Raw genomic sequence first — 21,504 nt, forward strand, 5'->3', positions numbered from 1 at the left:
AAAAAGAATTTGCAATGTAACTACAAGGATACTTTCTGAAAGCTCCACATTATTTTTCACAAGGCTCGTTTGGCTTGCCCTGCTGATGAAGAGAAAATCAGCAAGTTTCTCAGCTCTGTGGGGCTCTTTGCTGCATTGTTACCTTTCCTTGTTTTGCTGCAACCCAGAACGAAATTTCCAGAATTCTAATATTAACAGAACAAAAATCTGACCTTAAAAAGTCTTGTTCTGCAGTTGTTGTTTGAGAAGCACTTTGAAGTTTTTTTCTTAATATTTCCATTTGATCTAAGTGTATGAGAAACAGGAGTATGCTGTTCCCCTTGGATGAAAAATATCCCTGGAGAAGATAAAAGTTGCAATATTACATATTTTCACAAATGAAGGGGCCTAGGACTACAAACAATTAATCTAATTGCTGAATTGGGCATTCTAAAATAGCCCTGGATTAAAAATAGATCTCTTTGGGATCAGTGTTTGGTAATATAGAGAAAAAGAGGATAAGTAAGGTGGGAAGAATATAGTAGTATTGCCTCTGTCCGTCCTCTTTCTTCAGAAGCCTGTGATACAAAGTCTTGAATAGTGATGCAAAACTGCCTAAGGAGCCTTCATGGACATCTGTCTGTATGTTTCTATCAGTGTAACTGGTTTATTTGGGTTATGTTTATCAGTGTAATGGGTTCATTTTGTCAAGAGATTAAAAGTTCTTCCATTGGGTAGATATTTAACCTTTAGAAAACAGAGGCTTCCACATATTTTCAGCAGTTAATTATCAATTAGCTAATGAAAGTCTCATTATTGAATGTCTACCAGAATTCAAGTGCTGCTGTCTTGGGTCCATTTCTCCTGCTTCTGTGTTTCCGGTTGGAACTGGGCAAAGGCCAGAAACTATGTTTTGGTCTGAATCTCAAGGGAAGACTCCCCATCCATCCTTGGCGTGTTAAAATAGATTATCCCAATGCTGCGAGCTCAAACTCTTCGTGAGTCCTTGCCATCCACAGAACAGTGGGGGCTGTTTGGTATGCGATCAGCCCCTTTCAGATGTCCTGCATAATACAAACTGGTCAGTGTCCCAGGAACTTCAACAGGATTTTAATACACAAAAAAAATTAAAAAAAATATGGACATAGTCTTAAATTCCTTGGACACTTTATGGGTAGCTTTCTTGGTAGTTGTAAACAAGGTAAAAATATTTGAGTATAGGAGAACAGCTTTTTTGGCTTTGATAGCAATTGATCCCCAGTATTCCTAGATTTAATTTGCTTGGTGAGAAACAGAACTTCTGTGGGGGGAGTAAAGCTTCATGGACCAGGAGTAACAGCTGTTAAATTATTTCTGCTCCTTTTTACCTCCTTGCTTATAGAGCTCTGTTTTGGATGGCAGCCAGTGTATGCTAGCTGGAAGGTGAGATAGCAGCTTTTATTACGTGAGTCAGTCCCAAGTGTTAAAAACCTGAATACATGAAAAAGTAACGCAGATGTGGGTTCTTTTTCTGGCTGTTTTCAATTCTGGCTTCTGTGTATAGAAGCTTTAATCCTATAAAAGTGTTCAGATTAGTAGATTACCTGTGGAGGTTAGCTCATAGCAAGGAGAATGATTTGAGGAGCACATACTTAGTATTTTAAATAAGTGTGGTGCTGGTAGGATGTTGAGATTCAAGTTAGGAATCTTCTATTCCAGCAATTGAATGTTGGCAAGGCACTACTCAAATTTGGACTTGCATGTTAAGGCCTTTATGAAGCTACAGCAGTGTTTTTTTGTGTGGTTTTTTTTTTTTTAAAGTTACTTTAATCTAGAAATCTTGGTTCTATACTGCAACTTTCTGTTGTAGACTGACGTCTAAGCTTATCCTTTGATTAAAGATCAGCTATTGCCAACTATGACATGCTTTTTTGAAACTTCACTTGCATTATAAATGGTGTTTTTTGTCTGTAAACAGCTTTTGGATCCTAGATAAAGGGGTACAGTATGCAATACTGAATGTTACTTTACGCGGGAGTGCCGGTACCGGGTATTTGCTGTGCATTGCGTGCGAGTCGTCAGCTGCTGCCGTGACGCAAGAAGCTGTTTTCAGGCTGCAGCTCTGGACTGCGCAGCGCAAAGGCTCGGAGCGGGAAAGGACTGAGAGGGATTTTGGATCTTTTTCTGCTTCTAACAGGCCATGCTGCGGTCTTCCATTGTTGGAAATGCCCTTTTCATATGTGTAATTAATACTGATTAGAGACTGTTGTGCTTTTCCTGAGCATTAAAATGTGGTGCGTCTCTTACGCAGCTCTGTGCTCGCAAAGGAATAGATGTGGATTTCTCTCTCTTAAAGGAGTGCACCGCAGAACTTTGTTCTAAGGATAAAAAGCATTCCAGCTGGAAGGTTAGATTCAGTCACTGTTAACTTCCAGCGTGCCGGCACCAGGGTGGTGTGCTGCACCCCATCTCCCAGAGACCCCACATGGGAGTGGGTCCCCATGCGTGGCTCGCCCCGGGGACAGTGCCTGCTGGGGGGGTGGGAGCTCCCAGTGCCGGGGGCTGTGGGGCGGGAGGAGGGGGAACACCAGTGAACACAACTGGGTTTGGTTTGGAGATGGAGGCTGCGGCAGAGGGATGCGGAGGGTGTTGGGTAGATTTAGGGAAAAGGAGGCTTTGTAAAGGGAGCCTGGGGTGGGCAGGGGAAAAGTTGGGGCAAGGTGGTGTGTGCATCATGTTCCTTCTTGTGTTGGATGGGAGGGAGGGAGCATGGAGGAATATTTGCCTGGAGATAGGGAGAGAAGCAAAGCTGTAAGATCACTTCTTTCTAGTTCCTGAGATAGAGCAGCTTGGGTTTGTTTGTCCAAGTTTGAGGGCTGCTCCCTTCACGTATCTTGGCCCCCCTCGATTTCAGCTGTGAAAAAGACAACAGCAACAAGAAGGTCACTGTCAACAGTGGGCACAAAAGACAGTGCCTTGTGTCGGCAGAGCAGTGCTGCTGTGCTGAGCTCTGCTGCCTTGCTGGGTGGGAGGCTGGCAAGGATTTCGGCAGCTCTGGTGGCTGGCTGGCAGGAGCAGAGGCAGGGTCAGGTGCCTGGGAACGTGCTGGGAGCATGGTGCGCGGGCAGGGGTGTTCCTTGCCCTTGGGGATCCAGCTGTTCATAGCTCTCCCAGTAGCCTGCCTGGCCAGCTCCACTGGGAGCTGTTCAGTTGGCAGCCTAGTTACGTTTCTTCTGTAGAATATTCCCTTTCCTTGTGGCTGAGAGAGGAGAGCAGAGGTGGGATGAGTATAGGGCAGTTCTGTGGGAGGAATTTTCCTGTCATCACTTCATCCTCTCAGGTTAGCGTGGATAGGGGATGAACAGGGCAGAGCTCTGTTCAGTCGAAGCTATGGATGAGCCTTGGTCTTTTCCTTCGTGGTGTAAAATTAGAGAGGCTGTTGGCTCAACTTGCTTCCTTAACAGTCCTCAAAATCAAGGGACTGTGTTCTGAATGGGATGGATTTTCCTACCTGTTAGGAGTGAAATCTCTCTAAACAGGTAATCCTATTTACAGAGATCTGATACTGTTTTCTCAAAGTGCTACATCTATGTAGAAATGTCCTTAGAGGACGACAGCTGTAGTAAAACACCACTGTCTGTATTTATTGAATAGAAAGCACTGTAGCTAGTAGTCAGCAGTGTAAACAATGTTAAAGCATTCCAGCATTTATCACACATGGTATTTTTTTTAGATATCACATTTCAGATTTTGCAGGCTTTGTCAAGCGAGTTATTGTGTCGTTTGTTCTGCCCACAGCTTGTGTTGTGTTGATTGCTGGCCGGATGATCTCGGCTTGTACTGTGGGCTAGCTCACGGGAAGATGCTTACCGAAGGGCTTGACAGCAGGCAATATTAGATTTCAGCCATCCTTTTCCATAGCAAATACTTGGATTCCCTTTTTGTTGGGAAGACCCAACTCTTAATTCGGCCTCAGAAGTTGATGTAGGACCATAAAACCTGTTGTCGTCTCTAAGAAGCAGGGGAAGCTGGAGTTTGTTTGAGATGGTTTCTCAGGTCTGGTGTAAGAGGGTAGGAGGATGATTGTGATTGCTAATGGTTTGTGGATTTTTATTTATTTGTTTTTGAAAAAACCCAGAAGCTTTGCCCCCAAAGCTTTATTTTTCCCTTCTTTGTAGTTCTTAGGAAAAACAGTGTTTCTGAAATACAATTGCTGGGATCTTTGACTTTACGAATTACTTGTGTGACTTATTCTTCAGGTTACTATCGTACAGAAAGAGATAAGGGGACACAGTATGAGCTGTTTTATAAGAAGATGGATGGCATGGAATACAGACATGTCACCTTGTTCCGACCTTTTGGACCCCTCATGAAAGTGAAGAGTGAAACGGTCGATATTTCTAGATCAATCATTAACATTATTGTCCCTCTTGCTGGAAGAACTGAGGCATTTGCACAGTTTATGCAAAACTTTAGGTAGGTGCATGAGATTATATAGCGAGCTATGTTGCTGACTTTCAGTGTTTTGTTTCCTTTTTGAAATTAATTCCTGTTCTGGTGGATTTGCTACAGAACTAATGATTCCAACATTGTGTGCAACTGCCTTGGGATGTTTGCAATTGAACCTATTGTATGGAGAAAACATTCCTTCTAAAAGGATTTAAGAGGTTCTCAGTTTGCACCAAAACCCCTTTTAGACCAAATGCCAGGGGTGTTGTGAACCTGGACACAGATGATCTTGGACATAATTTTTGTATTTACATCAGCTTTTGAGCTCCTTCCTATAAAATAAGGTGTTGGAATGAGACACACAGTATTGGAACCTTCCAATTCAAACAGGATAGCTGTGGAAAGAAGAGGGAAAACATCTTTCCTTGTTTTCCTGAGAAGCTAGTTGAAGTCTGTCCAGAGTACTTAAATCTTCTAGTACTTTTAAATGCGATAGCTTTTAAGTACCTGAAGCTTCTGTTGTGTTGCAAGTAATTTTTTAATGTCAGCTTCTCTTTGTGCTTATAGGGATGTGTGTATTCATCAGGATAAGCGTGTTCACCTCACAGTGGTGTATTTTGGACAAGATGGGCTATCAGAAGTAAAAAGCATCCTAGAATCTGTAGCTAGGTAAGTGTCGATACAAGCAATATTAATTGGCATTTAAAATGGATTTAAAAAAGAATGAAATAACAGGAATTAACTTTATAGTCCATTGCAGGTTAACAGGAAAAGTAAACTTTATTCACAGTACGCTATTTTTTGGTTGGCATTTTGCAGCTTAAGTTGCTAAAGTCTGACAGAAGACTGCTGAAAATCAAGCTATAGGCCAAAAAAAGACTAATAGCAGTGGCTTTGAGGTTTCTATATGACAGTCCAAAAAAACAACAGGCGTGAGTTTTGCAGCGATTATTCAGTCTTGCTAACAGATTGATCAGAATTGAAGTTCTTTGAAACTGGGATGCGCATTTTGATAGTTCTTTCACTGGAGAATCAATTTTATTTAGTGAAAAGGAAGAGAATCCTGGTCAAAGTAGGCTGGTAGGCTGCTGAGTCTGAGAAGTTGAGCTTTGCCCTCTGTCCTCTAGGTAACTGGGCCGAAACTTGCCCTCTGCTGTAAAATGGCTTTAAATGCTTTTTCATCGTGGCGCGCTCAGCAGCAAATAGCATGACAGTAGTACGGGTGTGACATTCCCAGATGTTGCTTTTTTTTGCTCCAGAAGAACGGGACAGGTAATAGTACCTATAACCGTGTAGCAAGGGGACTCCTTCTGTGCCTGAGCTCCCCAGCTCGCCCCCGCGCTGGGAGCTGGTTCCCATTAGCCGGGAATAGGCTGGGCTCCCACCGGATCCCTGCCTCGCAGCGCTGCCCGAGGCTCTGCTCGGCGAGACGTATCAGGCAGAGGCTGTTGTGTCACTGGCTTAAAATGGGACGACGCGTGGGCCTGGCGTGTGTAGCATCTTGTAGGAAAGGAGGCGTGCTTCTGCTTCCTCCCGCAAAGCCTCCCAGCCCCAAGTTTCTGAGGCCGCCCTGCCGCGCTCCCTGCGGGATGCCCCTTCTCGTGGTGCTGTGAACCCACTGGGCTTTTGTCTGGCTCTTTATCTTCCTAGTGGTGCTGCTGCCCAGTGTCTTCGCTCTGTTCTCTGCAAGCATTGCCCTCTGAAGCATCTCCAAAGTAGATGCTTAACTTTGCTTGAAGATATTCCCTGGGTGCGTTTCCAGTCTCCCTTTGCTGCTCCTTCCCTCTTCTTCAGCAGGCGCGGGCATCTGTGCTGCCGTATGAAACAGCGAGGCGAAGCAAACCAACGGGGATGCGGTGGCATCCATGAGTTCCGTGATGCCGGATCTCTGGCTTTCCGTTTGCTCTCCCCTCTGACCTAGTGAAGACAGAGATACTGCTCTGGATTTCTTACAAGTCAGGACTTCTTTGTGGGGACAAATCTGAGATGGCATTGTAAATTCAGACAACACGGTAGTTCGTGTCAGTTGCCAAAAGGCCTTTTTAATCTGAACTATTAAATGCAAAGTGAAGTTATAAGATAAAAGACTGAGGTCCATCTTTTTACAGTGTCTCAATGTTTAAAATAGACAGCTAAGCGGAACAGGTATTTTTTTCTCATCCTCATGATGCAACTGCCTTTGAAAAAAAATTTCCGGAGTGAAGTTACTGTAAAATGCTGGAAAAGTATAAATGGTACCTTCTGCCCCCTCCACGGATTTATTTTGGGTTTGGCTCTGCTTTTCTTCTAGAGAAACTAACTTCCACAATTACACGCTTGTCTCTCTGAATGAGGAATTTAACCGAGGCAGAGGACTTGACATGGGCGCCAGAGCCTGGGAAAAAGGCGAGGTCCTGATGTTCTTCTGTGATGTTGATGTTTATTTCACAGCAGAGTTCCTCAACAGCTGTCGCTTAAATGCTGAGCCCGGTATGTTCCTTTACAGTTGCTGTAACAGAGTCTTGTGGTCTTGTTTGGCTTAAACTGACCTGTGTTGAGTATATAGACAACTATCTTGAGTGGTAGAGCTAATGCAACACCATGCACGTAGGAAAATGAAAAATACTCTGTGCACAAAACACCGTACTATTTAGACTGAGAAATAACTTTTGCCTTAGCATAGCATGTTTTAATAACACATTGTCTTTTTTTTGTACAGTAAGTACAGTTTTCACACTTTCTTAAGATCTGGCTGTCTAAAGGAAAGCTGGACAGTTTAATTGCTTTAACAATTAGAATGTATGTAAATTTGTCTAACAGAACTCAATGTAGCACTTAGGGTGGAAGATGACTTTTGTTACACTGCAATCTCTTGACAAGTTTGGTTTATGTCTTCTCGTGCTTGGGTAGCCAAGACACATCACATACGAATGGTTTCAGTAGAACTGCACACTGTGCTCCTTACAGAGACTGAGCTAATGTTCCACGTTTACATCCCAAGCTCTGAAATTTTCTGACCGTTTTTCTCAAGTTTGTATGAAGCTTGCCGGTTCTACAAGCTTCTGCCAGAAAGGATAAAGCTTTCTTCAGTTAACAAGTGTGCTAGTTAAGATCTTCTCCTGTCAAACATTTGTTTGGGTTCTTTTTTTAATGCTTACTCTTATTCCAAATTTGTTGCAGCCAGAAACCATTTCCTCCAAATGTCAATTTGGAATGAATAGATACTTTTTCTTCACATAATAAACAGGCAAGAAAATCTGCTATAAGCCAGATATTTGGGTTCTGTTTCTTGGCTTTTTCTTCCATTTTTGCCTGTCTCTGCACTTCGTGAAATGAAGTATGGAGTATTTATACGTTCATGAAATGAACGTATAAATAATTGGAAGAACTTTGGAGAGGAGGGCCGTGTGAGCTTTCACAAGGAAGGTAGTTTGAGAGGCTGCTTGATGATTCACACTAAGTTTATCACCTTTGCTTCAAGTGAGATCTGAAAATGCTTCTTGCACGTTCAAGTGTTCATGCCCAAATCAGGGTACTGAGTATTCTCGTAGATTGTCGTCAGTCCCTTTGCAGCACTGGCAGTGCAAGAGATCCTTGAAAAATGCTTGTCTTGTTTCTGTAATAGGTATAGACCTAGTGTCACAGCATGATCAGGGGATTTGTGATGCTTGATGCCCTTGCAGGACAATCCTGGATGTACACGCTTTTAAATCCTTGTGGAAAGAGGGAAGCCCATAAAACTGAAGCTTTGCAAGGTGTTACGTGGACGTGGTTATTTTTTAGCTTTATACCATTATTGCAAGGATTTGTCACTGTCGTCTTATGTGATACTGTGATATGTAATGTATATAAAAAAATTTTATATGTAAGTATCTATAACTATATATAAATATGTACCTATAACGTATGTATTAAGTGTGTGTACATATATTGTTTTTAATCCTGTGGGCTCTGCCCTACTAGATATTATGGGAAATCCTAGCAGTTAGACCTTATGTTTGTTTATTTTCACTAGATGGCTAATAGCTAATATTTTACATAAAGAGAATATTTCAAGTTTCCTGTTGCCTTCAGAAAGTATACCCACAGTGAGTAACAATTACCTTTTGATTTTCAGGGAAAAAGGTTTTTTATCCTGTGGTATTCAGCCTTTATAATCCTGCTATTGTCTATGCCAACCAAGATATACCACCCCCTGTGGAGCAACAATTGGTAAGCAGTGTGATTTATTCTGGATAGAATTAGTTGTGCTTTGTATTAAAACAAAATTAAGTGTAACTTAATCATCTGTTTGGGACATCTTACAACTTCGGCAGTGCGCATCTAAACACTTTTCTCCCTTATGGGCAAAGCACTTGGAAGAAAAGCTTATTAAACAGTACAAAATTCATCCTTAGATAAACTTGCAGTTCTACTTCCATTTTTTTTTTTTTTTTTTTTAAAGAATGCTATTAATCAAATGAAGTTGGTAGTTCTGATCTGTTGCTCAATTCTGGCTTGGAAAGCCAGTATTTTAGGATAGTGGCATAACATGGCAGCAGCTTTTGTCTTATGTTCCAGCAAACAAAGAAAGGCAAAAAACTGAACGGTGCTCGATAAGCTTCCCTTGTTATCAACTCTTTTTGCTAACTACCAAATGGTAGCTGCAGGAGGTGTGCTGTGTAACTCCAGGTGTGCTCAGGTGCTCAGTCTGTTCCTTTTTCATGCTGTGGACAGCTGTGCTGTGTGTCTTAACCTTTGCCATCCAGCATCTGCCAGAACCCTTGGCTGTTCCACTGCTAATTTCATCTTCATTTTGGAATGAGAAACATTGCTTCTAGGGAAGCTTGCAGTCAAAATAATAAGCAAATAAATCCCACCAAGAGAATAGTTTTAACGATAATTTGGGGCTCAGCAGAAGGAAGTGAGTACTGAATTTCTGGGGCTTTGTTGCCTGAAGATGGAATGGCTGCAGTCGGTGTCCAGCCTGACTCTCTTTCAAGAGACTGTGTAAATTAAAATTGTTTTTGCAGCTGGGACTTGTGAGGTAGGCAGGTTTGGAGGAGAGAAAGGAGCCACAGCCCTACTACAAGAAAAGCATAATAACCCTCACCCCCTACGCTGCTAGCAAGAGCCTGCTGAAATTAGGAGGGAAGTTTCTGCCTGTGGCCTCAGGTGGTCACAGCTGAGGGAGGAGAGAGCTCCTGCCTGACGGCTCTGCTCTTGGCTTTTTTGAATCAAACAACTTGACGGTTGCTGACTTCAATCACAAAACTTACTTTTCTTGTCATATCAGAACAAGAAGAGTCTAATGTCACCTTAGAAGCTGGGTAGGAATTAGAGTATTGGGAGCAGATGATTTGGTAATAAACTAAAAAAAAAATTACTGCTTGGTCTGAGCAGATAGATAGGAAATAGAGGTGATGTGGCGGAAAGGTAAAAGTGGAAACGTGAGCGTGAGCATTTGGCATCGGATGGCAAAGGGTGAAGTGAACAGCAGGTAATTAGGAAGCTCACATCTGTGCGTGACACAGAAATACTAGAAGTGTTATATGATGCACCCTGCACCGAGCAAACGATCGGAGGAGTTTAGCTTTCTACACCACCAAGTGCAATGGATCTCCTTCAATGTATTTTGCACTTAAAAATAATCCTGTTTTAAAATTGCAGGTACACAAGAAGGATTCTGGTTTCTGGCGGGATTTTGGCTTTGGGATGACTTGTCAATATCGGACAGACTTTCTGACTGTTGGTAAGATGAATCTCTAGAAAAAAATAATAATTGTGTGTTTAAAAAATGATTCTCTGTTCTTATCTAATGACAGAGAAGTAATGCATTTATTTCTATTATTTTCCCATGCCTAGCAGTCAGACTTGCTTGACCAGTTTGACCAATGAGATAAATAATTTTTTCTGGATTTTGATGTCCCATTTGATGAGGGAGTCACAGTATTTTTTTCATAGCAACATTCTGTTCTAGAACTTCTACAAATCTTTCATTTTTTTGTGTGCTTTGTGACTGTCTGAAGCAAGTTAGTCGTGTTAAAGAAATGTGCCCCTCAAGTAAGCAACTAACGTAGACAAGAAGCATTAAAGTTTGTTCTTGTAAATAACCTTGAGTAGTTGAATGTAGTTGTTCGAGGCTTTAGAAGTCTGCTTTGGCACCCTCTCGTGGCACGCTGTTAGAACGAAGAGCAGCTCGGGGCGCTGGAATGTGGAAGACTTGAGCGATGGTCTGCCAGAAGGTGTGGTGATAGAGCCCCGTGTGCTGCCCGGTGGCTTGAATACAGGCTGGCTTCTGAGAGCAGTCATTCTGCCGTGTGTGCGCTATACGCTAAATGAAGCCTTCATCATTCTAAAGTCTTGAAATTGCGCATGAGTCTGGGTCAGTATCCACTGTGGTCCTGGAAAGGCGAGAGAACTCCAAGTGGTGGAAAAGGTTCCTTTCCTTAATCTGGCTCTTTGAGCTGTGACCTGTGGAGTAATTGCTGGCATTTTTAGAGAGGGCTTTTCATATGGTGCATGACAGCTTCATTTTCCAGCTGCTAAAATCCATTATGATTGCTAAGAATAACCCACAAGCATAGCCAGTGAGGTTTGCCTGCAGTCTTCTGCAGCTGTCACATGGGATGTCATGCATAATACGATTTGGAGACGCTCTTCTAAGAGACTTTCTGACACCAACAATGCATGATCTGTGCCCTGGGCAGTTTCCACTGCAAAGGATGTGGAATGCTTGAAGCTCCTCTCCCTCAGTTTGGCACGTTTTGGCATGGAAAACTTAAAAGTGAATTGCTCCAGAATTTCTGGTATGTCGTACCAGATCGGGTAATGCATGACACAGGGACCGTCGTTCTTTGTGCCTTCCACCGAGCCTGCGTGCCGAAGTAACGTTTTTCTGATGTTGTCTTTATAGGGGGTTTTGACTTGGAAGTGAAAGGCTGGGGCGGTGAGGATGTTCACCTTTACAGAAAGTACTTGCACGGTGACCTTATTGTGATCAGGACACCGGTCCCTGGTCTCTTTCACCTCTGGCATGAGAAACATTGTGCAGACGAGCTCACTCCAGAGCAGTACCGCATGTGTATCCAGTCCAAAGCCATGAACGAGGCCTCTCACTCGCACCTTGGGATGCTGGTCTTCAGGGAGGAGATCGAGACTCACCTCCGTAAGCAGGCTTACAGGACTAACAGCGAAGCAGTGGGTTAAAATGTCAACCCCGTGACATTCGATGACTTCAAATTCACAGTGAACCAGCATCATTTTACAGCCTTAATTCAGCTTAAAAATGCAGTGCCTCTCTTTTTTCAGTGAAGAAGAGTTTAGAGGGTTTTTGGTTCTTGTATTTGTTTTCCGAGTAATTCTTTGACTGATACGCTATGACCTACATATCTTGCGAGTTCAAGCACCTCAAATAAATTGGAAAGCGTATGTATTTTGAGGAAAGTGTCTTCAGTATCAATTGGAAAAATCAGTGGAATGTACAACTCAACACTCTTCCACATGGTACATTTCCATTCTTATATTTGCATTATTTTAAAAATTAAATTAAGTAATCTTTTGTGTCTTGAGTATTTTCAGTCTGTATGGCTCACTGCACTGTGACTTGAAGGATACTACACTTACACCCCATTGTAGAAACAAGAGAAAGGTGTGAAAAAGACTCTCACCGTGGAAGGGATGCGGGGCGTGCTGGCTGGTGTGCCAGCTGTTCAGGTTGCTGATTGCACAGCAAGGGCTTGGCGCTGTGTTTCCTGTATTAACTGACATTTACATGGTTGAATATAGAATAAGTCATGGGGGGTGGGGGGGAATGAAAATCTTTTAAAGTGGAATTTTAGAGCATGTAATGTAATTTCACACTGCAAAAGAGACACCACCTTCTTATCTCAGTGGTGGTATCAGACAAGTTGGGAATGTTCCAGCTGGGTGTTTCTGGGTCGAGTCTTTTCCCACAGTAGATGCAACATCACAGAATCCCTTCTATAAACTGAGCAATGCTATTGAACTCATTCATGTAAAGATTTTTGCACTCCCCCCCCCCCCCCCCTTATTCAGAAGCCCTGCCTGTACATCTCATCCTTTACATTGAGGAGCCATCTTTTCATTCCCATATAAATTTACAAGCAGCCCATTTGCTATTATGCCAGTATTGTCCTTTTGGTTTCTTCTTCTCTTTCTGGCATTTTCCTGACATTTTTGGAAGGCAGTCATATATACTCTTAGCTGTTGTAGTGACCGAAAAAGCAAGTGCTATTACAGTCTTTCTTCATACAATGTCTCTGTTCCACTGATGATCCTAGTAGCCTTATTCTTCTTCACACTTTTTCAGTTTGAGGATGTTTTAGGGGGTTTGGGTTGTTGGTTGGGGTTTTTTTTTTTGGTGTTTTTTTGTTTGCTTGTCCGTTTGTTTTTTTGAGCATGCATAAGCAGAATTATGCTGTGGTCTCATTAGTGCCTTGTACAATGGCACTACTACTTCGCTACTTCCCTTTTGGGTATTTTGGAATGCATAAACAGTTTAAATGCAGGCAGGTCATTTTTCTCCATGTTGTCTTATATGCTACCATATGGCATGCCTCATTTTTAATACATTTCTTTATAGAATGAATGCTGAGAATGCTAATTCAGGGGTTAAGCCATTTGCATGGTCTCCACTGAATTTAGAAATTAGTTGAAAACCCTTCTTAAACCAGGTAATTAAGATCTGTTTATAAATCCAGTTTGCTTCAAGAATTCTGAAGGCAACTTAAGAATTAAATGGTGGATTTCTGAATAGCAGATACGCTGTGCAAATAGTTCTGGGCACTGATCCTTTTTATATGTATATAAAATTTGCCTTTATTGTAACTTATTGTGGAGAACAGTGTACTGTATTGTACTTAGAGTGAAGAGAATGCATTGCAAGACTTCTTGCAATTCTTATTCTCAATATAATAAATGGAATTTCTGCATTTCAGAAATTGTTTTAAGCTGTTTTTTTGAAATAAGTTTTTACAATAATATTTTGCAGTTTTTACGATAATATTTTTCAAGGCAGACGATGTGCCAGATTCAAGGAAGAGTATTTGCAGCAAGAAGTACAACCAGCTCATTTTTGCCTCTCAAGTGGGTATCTAGCCAGACCAGGTATGAAAGTGCAGAGTTAGTACCCTGGACAACTTAAACTTACACCAGATGTTACCTTAGGGTAAGGTATCTTGGTGGTTCCTAACAAAAATGTACCAGTGAGGAAAAGAGTAGCTACGTAGGTGTGGTGATTTGGGGTAAAGATGTAAGTGGGACCTTCTACTGAGACTCCAGCCCTTAAAACTTCAGCCTCTACTGCTCTGCTGCACAAGAATAAGCATCAAAAATGCCTCTGACTGCCACCGCTGCTGCTTGGCACAGGCTGCAGAGGATGCTGGGGTAGTGCGGAGGTGCTGAGTATTGCTGCAGCTCAGCTCTTGCCACTCAGCCGCTACCCCAGAAGGATCCAGTTGTCCCAGTTTCTGTGTTTTGGAAATGCAACAGACTACTGGTACTGGTAGCAGAAGGTGAGAGATCTGGCTGTTTGGGTGGTTGGGCTTATGGTCAGCAGCAAGGAAGGAGAACCATGTCAACTGTCTGCAACTGCGTGATCAAAAGCGGTTTGCGTTGTCGATGGTGGAAGGCATCCGCCTGGATGGAAATCTGGAGCTGAACTCGGTCAACAGGAACCACTTTTGAAAACTTATTTTCCATTCGTCATCCCCAAATGTGGAAGTGAATGCATTGGGGTTAAAAGGAAGTCAGGGCTCTTGGAAATAGTTACTGGCAGGGTTGGGTATTGACACGAGCGGTCCGAATGACTGATTCTTTGATGACTGAGTTTTCAGGGGCCCTTGGAGACCTGGTCTTTCTCTTGCTGCAGCTCAGCTCCCTGCGATAACTGCCTGCGTAAGAGCACGTTGCTGTGGCACACGTCGGCTGGGCCGCCTGGGGGTGTGTGGGCAGCCATCGCCTGTTGCAGCTGTCACCGAAGCCAGAACCTGGTACAGGCTGTGCGCTGTGGTAAGTCAGTGCAAGGTACTCGCAGCCCAGTGGCTGGAAGAACAAGAAGAATAATTTTAAGCATGCAATCTCCTGGGATATGTTTTGCTGCCGTGTGGTACTGGATTCGGTACACGCGCCTCGCTGCGTGCGTCTGCAGCGGAGATGGTTTTACCACCAACAGCCTGTAGAATGTTTACAGCAGGAAAATGCTCAGCTCTAATAGTACTTTACAGGTGGTGGGGCAGCTTGTTAGCAACTTTGACATCGGAAATTAAGCGTTCCTTTAATTAAAAGCTGTTATTCACGGTGTAAAATTTTGCACTTCCAGGGAATTATTACTCATGATGTACAGTTCGTGTTCCCTGATGATTTATCATTTTACCTACTCATTTGTTTCTAAATTATGATTTAATTGGTTGAGAAATTACAAACAACTATCTTAAATTTACAGCTTTTAATTCAGTCTTAAAATAGCTTTTATTATAACTCTCACGCATTTTTACTTTTGCTTTTGGGCTAGGCTATGAGCTTTGACTGTTTAGTTAAAAAAAGATATCTAAAATCATTACTTTAGATGATGATTGTCCCTTAATGGATTAATAAGTATTTTTTCTCAAAATAAGGTGCAGTGTTTTCCTGTAAGCAAGGCCTTCACTGAGCTAACTGATGAATATTACATGGGTGGATTATTTTGTCTATTTCAACAGGGATTCCCCAGAAGAGTACAGGATGCCTTGTATATTCCTAGTAATCCCAAAACAGACACAGAAAAGGCTGACGCCTGCGCATCACAGAGAGTATGATTCTGTTCAGTGTACTGCTCCGAAAGTTACTCGGATTTATGCAAATACATCATGAGATCACTGCGGGGTGACTGCTTTCCTGGTCTGTTCTACTTTTCATCATTCTTTGGGAGTTTTTCAGGCAAAAAGTCCTCTGGAAGCGCTTCACTTTTTCTTGCTTCTCCGCCACGGTCTCAGGGAAAGGCAGGGGTAGAGCCCATTTCAGGACTCCAGTTTTGCAGTTGTTAGCAGTTACTGCTGCATTACCCCAAGTGAACTGATTGAGTGTTTTCTGTGGGGCTGTGGGTGGCACTGACACTTAATTGTGCTCCTGAGCAGGGAACACAAAGCCGAGTCTCTGGCCCCGCATCAGACAGAAAAAAATTATCAATTTTTTTTTTATCACGTTTGCTTTGCCCAAGTCCTTAGCATACCTGAAAGAAGTTACATGAGCTGTATAAATAGATTATACCCTGAAGACTGCTATGGCTCTTTTCTTCACCGCTTTAAATCTCACATCGTGTTACTTGTACTGTGTTTCTTCTCCCTGCGTGTGCTGCCCTCCTTACTAACCCAGCCTGGTTTTCTTTTGATACGGCCTCTCTCTTATTTCTTCCAACTCTGTGCCTTAAAGCCTTCAGCCCCTTATCAGCTCCAGCCGCAGAGCTCCGGGAGGCAGGAGCTGGTGGGGCTGGGTGGAGATGCCTGGCAAGGGGATGCCCCAAAGGAAAACCCAGCGGCCGGACCCCGCAGCGGGATGGGAGCTGCCGGCCTCGGCAGGAGCTGCTCTCTGCTCTTTACCACTTCTGAGAAGTGGCTTCAAACCACAAAGTTTATGAACTCCGTGCTACGGATCAGGCTTATTCTTTTTATTTCTGTATTTGTCGTAATGTGTCAACGAAGTTCTTGGCAAAAAGCAGCAATTCAGAACGGTTCCCCATACCCAGTGTTTGATTGCACACCACTGCTTCTGCTCTCTCATGGAACTGGAACAGAAATAATGGATATGCCTTTATTATAAAGTGAGTTTACAAGTGACTTGCGTTCCTGGAGTATACTGACCCCCTCGGTGTGTTTTGGCACAGAGCGTGCGTGGTCGTATAGCCGCATGGCTGGTTTCTGCCTGCTGCCATGTGCTGTAACACTGGGAAGGTTTGCTCCTCCCCGGTAAAACTTGTAACTCTTCCTTGGGGGTGTTTCCTAACCTCATCCAAGAAAGGGAGGAGATTAGTCACGTTTCAAATACAAAAATCCTCTCTCTTGAATAATAAAATCTACTCTGCATGTTGCTTTAGGCATAGATCTGGCTAAATGGCTGGAAAATGTTGGTGAAGGGTCTGGTCCCAGGCTGGCGGCTGCGGGTGGTGCAGAGCTACAGCCACACGTCACCCCATGTCCAGGGTGCCAGAAACGGGTGTTTGCCACGCACAGACCATCGCTGGCTCGCCGGTGGAGACCTGCTCTCTCCTTTCCCAGGGCGTCCTCTGCCTGCAGAGGGACGATGCAGCCCGCACTGCTCAGCTGGGGCTGCTGCCGCTGGGGCTCTGCAAAGATAAATGAAGATATTACGCTTTGGAGTTGGAACCAACCATCTGCCCAGGGTCGGCGCTGGGGTTACGTGGCCAAGTGTTGGGCCACGGCTTTGTGTTTTGACAGATGCTGTTTCTATAATGCACTGTTCCCCTTTTATAAGCTGTGGGCCAAGTGTAAGAAGCCAGCTGTGTTTTCCTGGAGGAGTCACGGAGTTTTAGCATTAGAGTAGTAAATATAGTAACATCTGTTTAAATAGGAGCATGTTCTACTGAATTAGAGAAGTAATTATTATGTTTTTTTCAGCTGTTGCGTGCTAGCTGCATTAATTGTAGCTTTTCCTAAGGAACTTGCAGTCTGCCTAGGGAAGGGGAAGCATTCTTGATTAAGGGAAGTTAAAATGAGATTAGTTCAGGGCCCCCTTTCACGTTAGACCCTTTACAGGAATGGATTCAGGTTGTACTTTTGAAATCACAAACCTGATTTGGTTTAAAAATATGTCATTCGATGGAGCTAGCTGATATGGGTGGGGACAATCAGAAAACACAGATCAAAAGGTGGAAGAAGTACAAGGAAATACTTAGCTCTGGGTCCACTGCATCAAGAAGAAAATAGTGGCTTTTTTTTCCAGTTTCGTAAAGGCTTGTGAAATACACACACCTATGAAACTCAAAACTTCTTTGTAAAATGGATTTAAGACTGGAGAGTTGCGTAAGGAGGGGAAGAGAAGTGGTGGGTAAGCCCCTAACTACTTGTGTCTGAGCGCGGATGTATATTTAAATTGCAGTTTTTAGTGTATGCCAAAATATAAACTTCTCAATAAAATAAAACAACTTTTTGCTTTGTCACATTGGTCCATAAAAGGAAAAGAACTTCCAACAGCCTTAAAATGGTGATTCAGCATAAATGCGGTAACTTGTGGAGTGCTGCATCGGTGGAAGGATAAAAGCTTTCTGTGCAGCCCAGGTGGGTTTCGCTTCCGTTTCCCTGAGCTGCCCTTGCTGTGTGAGAGATCCCCAGCTACATCTGGGAGACGTGAGTCATTCTGGTTTTACTCGGCTGTGAAGTTAGGACAAGGAGCATGGGGCTATGGCTAAAGTCAAGCAGCGTTTGCTTCATGGCCCCATGATGCTTGTCTCCTTGTCCGGTCTGGCTGCTGGCAAACAGAAGGGCTCCACCGCTGTCTTCACTGGAAAAGCTTTACGGCAAAGGGTACTAGGATAAAATGCTGCTTTTTACATTTTTGTGGTTGCACCGGCTCTGCAGACCTCTGCTTTTATTGTTAGAGCATCAGTTTTTCTTAATGTGCCCTGGCAAGAGGTGCAGGGGAGCTGGCTGGCCGTTGCAGCCATCAGGGCGCACCTGGGAGTGGGCTGGTGCAAGCACCCCTCTGCCAGCACCCCCCAGCGGGCCGGTGCGAGCACCCCCCAGCTGGTTTCCGTTCCAGCATCATGATTGCCTCGGCCCCTTGCGAATTCGCTTCAGCTGGGCGGCGGGTCCCACAGCTCCTGTAGGAGCCTGGGGGGCAGGGCTGTCCCCCAGGCTGGAAGGGAGCTCCTTGGGTCACCCCCTGCCACCGCCGAGCGGGGCTACCTTGGCCACAGCTGGTGCTGTTTGTGGTAATGATGGCAGCTGTGTGCTTAATTAGGCCTTGTGGAGTAATTGGCCTCTCTCATTTGGCCCCCAAAGCTGGCAGAGAAAGGTTCTACTTCTTCCCCAAGTGACATGGTATCTCTCCTGGCTTAGAATAAGGTAAATGTTTTATTGATTTTTTCTGGGCTATGCTTCTCTGGGCTTGCACCAAGAAGGGAATGGCTTCCTTCTTTTTTTATTGGGATGCCTTGTGCGCTTCTTGCTGTGCAGGGTGTGAAGAGCAGCCGTCGTGGCTGGGAGCCGTACGGCAGTACCGTGCAGCAGCAGCACTTCTGGACTGAAGGGGGGATGTTAAATTCCTCTTACGCTGAAGCCTCAAAGTTTGTATAAGGCTGCATTAAAGTGCAGCCCTGTTTTGCTTAGCGTGGTCCTGGGGTAGGTGAAATAAGCCCCTCTGAACTTGAAATGCGGTGCCTAGACAGGCGCCTGGGGTGGTGTAGCTGGTTTGTTGGAGCTGCTGTAAGTTTGTACCTGGTGTGGTGAATTTTTCAGGAGTGTTTTTAACCCTGACAGTTTCGAGGCTGCCTTGTAGCCGCAGGACTTGTGCGTCTTGTGCGACTTGAGCCTCTTGGTCTGTATCCTCTCATCTTTTGCTCCAACTGCTGCAAAATCTTGCTGATGCAAGTTAACTTAGTTAAAGCCTGTTTGTAATCTCCTACCGTAGGCAGGATGCTTTGCAGTCAACTTGAATTGTGCATAAAAGCAGGTCTTAACTCATTGCTGCTGTGTGCCATGCTGGTGGCTTACCGAGCTCCTTTCGAGATGATCTTGTGTTTATGATTGTGGTGGTGTCTGATCTTAAAAATTCCAGCAACTAATTCTTTTTTTTTATTATTTTTTGCAATTGCTTTGGCATTTACGTGTCCGTGGGGGGCGCACGTGCTCTTTGCCGGCACCTGAGCGTTCTCAGACTCCTGCTGGAAGTGCTCTTTTAAAAAGAAATATATCTATCTCCGGAGTAAAATAAAATTTAACGTCGAGGCTATAAAACAGCCTTCGCAGATGTGGTGTACAGCCCGGCTGGCTCCCGCTGAAGGCGAGTGTGCTCGGGCAGCCGAGTTTCTCCTGCCAGCGGCAGCGGTGCGGGTTTGCGCAGCGTGGTGAAGGTGGGGGAGATGGGTGGTGGGAGCGGGAGCTGCTGGGGTCGACAGCGAGGGCTGTGGGACTGGGAGCTGCCGAGTGGTGGGAATGGTGGGACTGGGAGCTACTAGGCGGTGGGAGTGGTGGGACCAGGAGCTGCTGAGTGCAGTGGTGGCTTTGCCCCCTGGAGAGCCTGAGGTCTTGCCTGGCTTTCCTGTGGCTTTCTCAGACTACTTCGTTATGAGCCGTGGGGAAAACGATCATATTTAAGGGATAGCTTGAAGAAAAAAAAACCAACCAAAAAACACAACCCTTTGCAGTTTCTGGGTGCTCAGGTATGCTCTGGAGAGGAGCTTGGAGGTGGGTGGCAGCTCAGGCTGCCCCAGCGTGTGGGTCCGGGCCGTGCGGTCATCGGGGTCGGCTGGGATGGCGTTCAGTCTACCTGGTGCAGCCTGTGTAGAGCAGCTGTCGAGGGTTTTTTCTGTGTTTGTTTGCTTTTAAAATCTTGTCAAAGTGACTTTTTGGTTGCTGGGTTCTTGTGAAATTCTTCTTGGGGTACTGGGATGGTGTGAAATTTCTGAGAAGTAACATGAGATGAAGTGTCTAGGAAAAAAAATCAGATTTCCTTGGATTTATGGATTTACTCGTTACTTGGATTTTATGTTTTTGAAGCGTTTTAGGAGTGTGTGTGTTTGGTTTAAATTGAGATGAGTTCTTCAGCAGTGAACTGTAATGTCCGCAGGCTCAAATAGTTCGACGTTCCATTAAATCCCGCTAGTGCCGTAAGCGATGGGGACGTCGGTCAAACCAATCCCGTAGAGGTGTGCTGGCCCAGCGCCGGGGCACGCTCCTGCTGCAGCTGGTGATACATTGCACTCCTCTGTTCTAACGGATATTTGGGGAGGTGGGGTGTCGTCAGTAATATCTTATTTAAATTGAACGTAGACAACTGGATATTGTTCAAATATTTAAAAGGAAACTTCCAGTGTCGACGCTGATGGATAGCAGGATTCTTGGAATTCAAATGCCCTCGGAATTAGGAGAGGCCTTTAATTGAGACAGTGATTTAAAAGATATTAAGGACTTTTCTGTCTGTGTAATGAGATTCTGTTGCATCTCATTGGACCTCTGCCTCCAAGCAGAATTAATTAACGTTAATACCTGCTTAATCTGAAGAAGCTAGATAAGATTAGAAGTATCGGAAGCAAATTTCTGCGAAATTTAAAGCTACCTCTTCCTTGACGCGGCTCAGGTGGGGATGTGTGATGCTGGTGCTCGCGCTCGGCTCGCTTTCAAACCTGTGAAGCGCTTCCCGTGCCTTGTGTCGAGGTTGGGGTTTGACAGAAATCCCCTGCATGGCAACAGCCCTGGGTCTTGCGGGGGTTTTGTTTGCGTTTTGAGGGGGGGTTGGTAGTTTGTGGATTTTTTTGGTTTGGTTTTGTTCCCTTCTGGTAGGTGTTACGATCGGTTTCAAGTAACTGTATACTGGTTTTGCCAAATGCAAACTTGCAGAACTTTTTATATAGAAGTGCTATTTATTATTAGTTGTTAGAAGCCTAAGTATTCTTAATATAAACTAAGCATCCTAGTAGATTAGAAACAGTGTATTTATTGGCTTAGTATTTTTAATTAATGTTACATTTTCTGATGGTTTGAATTTCTTCCTCATCACACCTCTTGAGCAGAAGACAGAGTACCTGTCTGAGACTGTCAGTGCTCCCTGTGTGACATAGGTCTTGACTGCTTTTTAGTATTTCATTATGGAAATAAACTAATATCCCACCGTTATTTTGTACCAGTCTTAACTGCATCCATTTTCTGTGCCAAAGCTGAATGTGGTATCAAGAAGCCACAAAAACGCGGGTGTTAGAAATTGCTTGTAACGTTGGAAATATTGGAAACATTTAAATTCTTTGCCATTGTGAGTAGCATTACAGAACTGGTTACACTTTAGATTCTACCTGCAAACTACTGCAGAAATACACCCTCAAATGTCATTTCTGTGCTCCAAGGCCCGCTCTGGGGGCCAGTGGAGGAAGGCGAGCCTCTGTCGGAGGCTTGTGGGTATGTGCTGAGTCCC

At 44.1% G+C, this 21,504-nt stretch overlaps 1 protein-coding gene across 2 annotated transcripts in view; it reads left to right on the top strand.

Annotated features, from left to right (window-relative positions):
• CSGALNACT2 (chondroitin sulfate N-acetylgalactosaminyltransferase 2) overlaps positions 1-13,324 on the top strand; it is a 34,262-nt gene extending 20,938 nt beyond the window's left edge. For both annotated transcript variants that reach the window (XM_037400003.1, XM_037400002.1), the window contains exons 3-8: positions 4,218-4,434; positions 4,975-5,076; positions 6,698-6,876; positions 8,504-8,598; positions 10,036-10,117; positions 11,282-13,324. In XM_037400003.1, the coding sequence (XP_037255900.1) occupies positions 4,218-4,434; positions 4,975-5,076; positions 6,698-6,876; positions 8,504-8,598; positions 10,036-10,117; positions 11,282-11,574 (968 nt within the window). In that variant the 3' untranslated portion in view covers positions 11,575-13,324. The remainder of the gene's footprint in view (positions 1-4,217; positions 4,435-4,974; positions 5,077-6,697; positions 6,877-8,503; positions 8,599-10,035; positions 10,118-11,281) is intronic.
• The last annotated feature ends 8,180 nt before the right edge of the window (positions 13,325-21,504 follow it).

This window comes from Falco rusticolus, chromosome 9, assembly GCF_015220075.1.
Source record: "Falco rusticolus isolate bFalRus1 chromosome 9, bFalRus1.pri, whole genome shotgun sequence".
Lineage (NCBI taxonomy): Eukaryota > Metazoa > Chordata > Aves > Falconiformes > Falconidae > Falco > Falco rusticolus.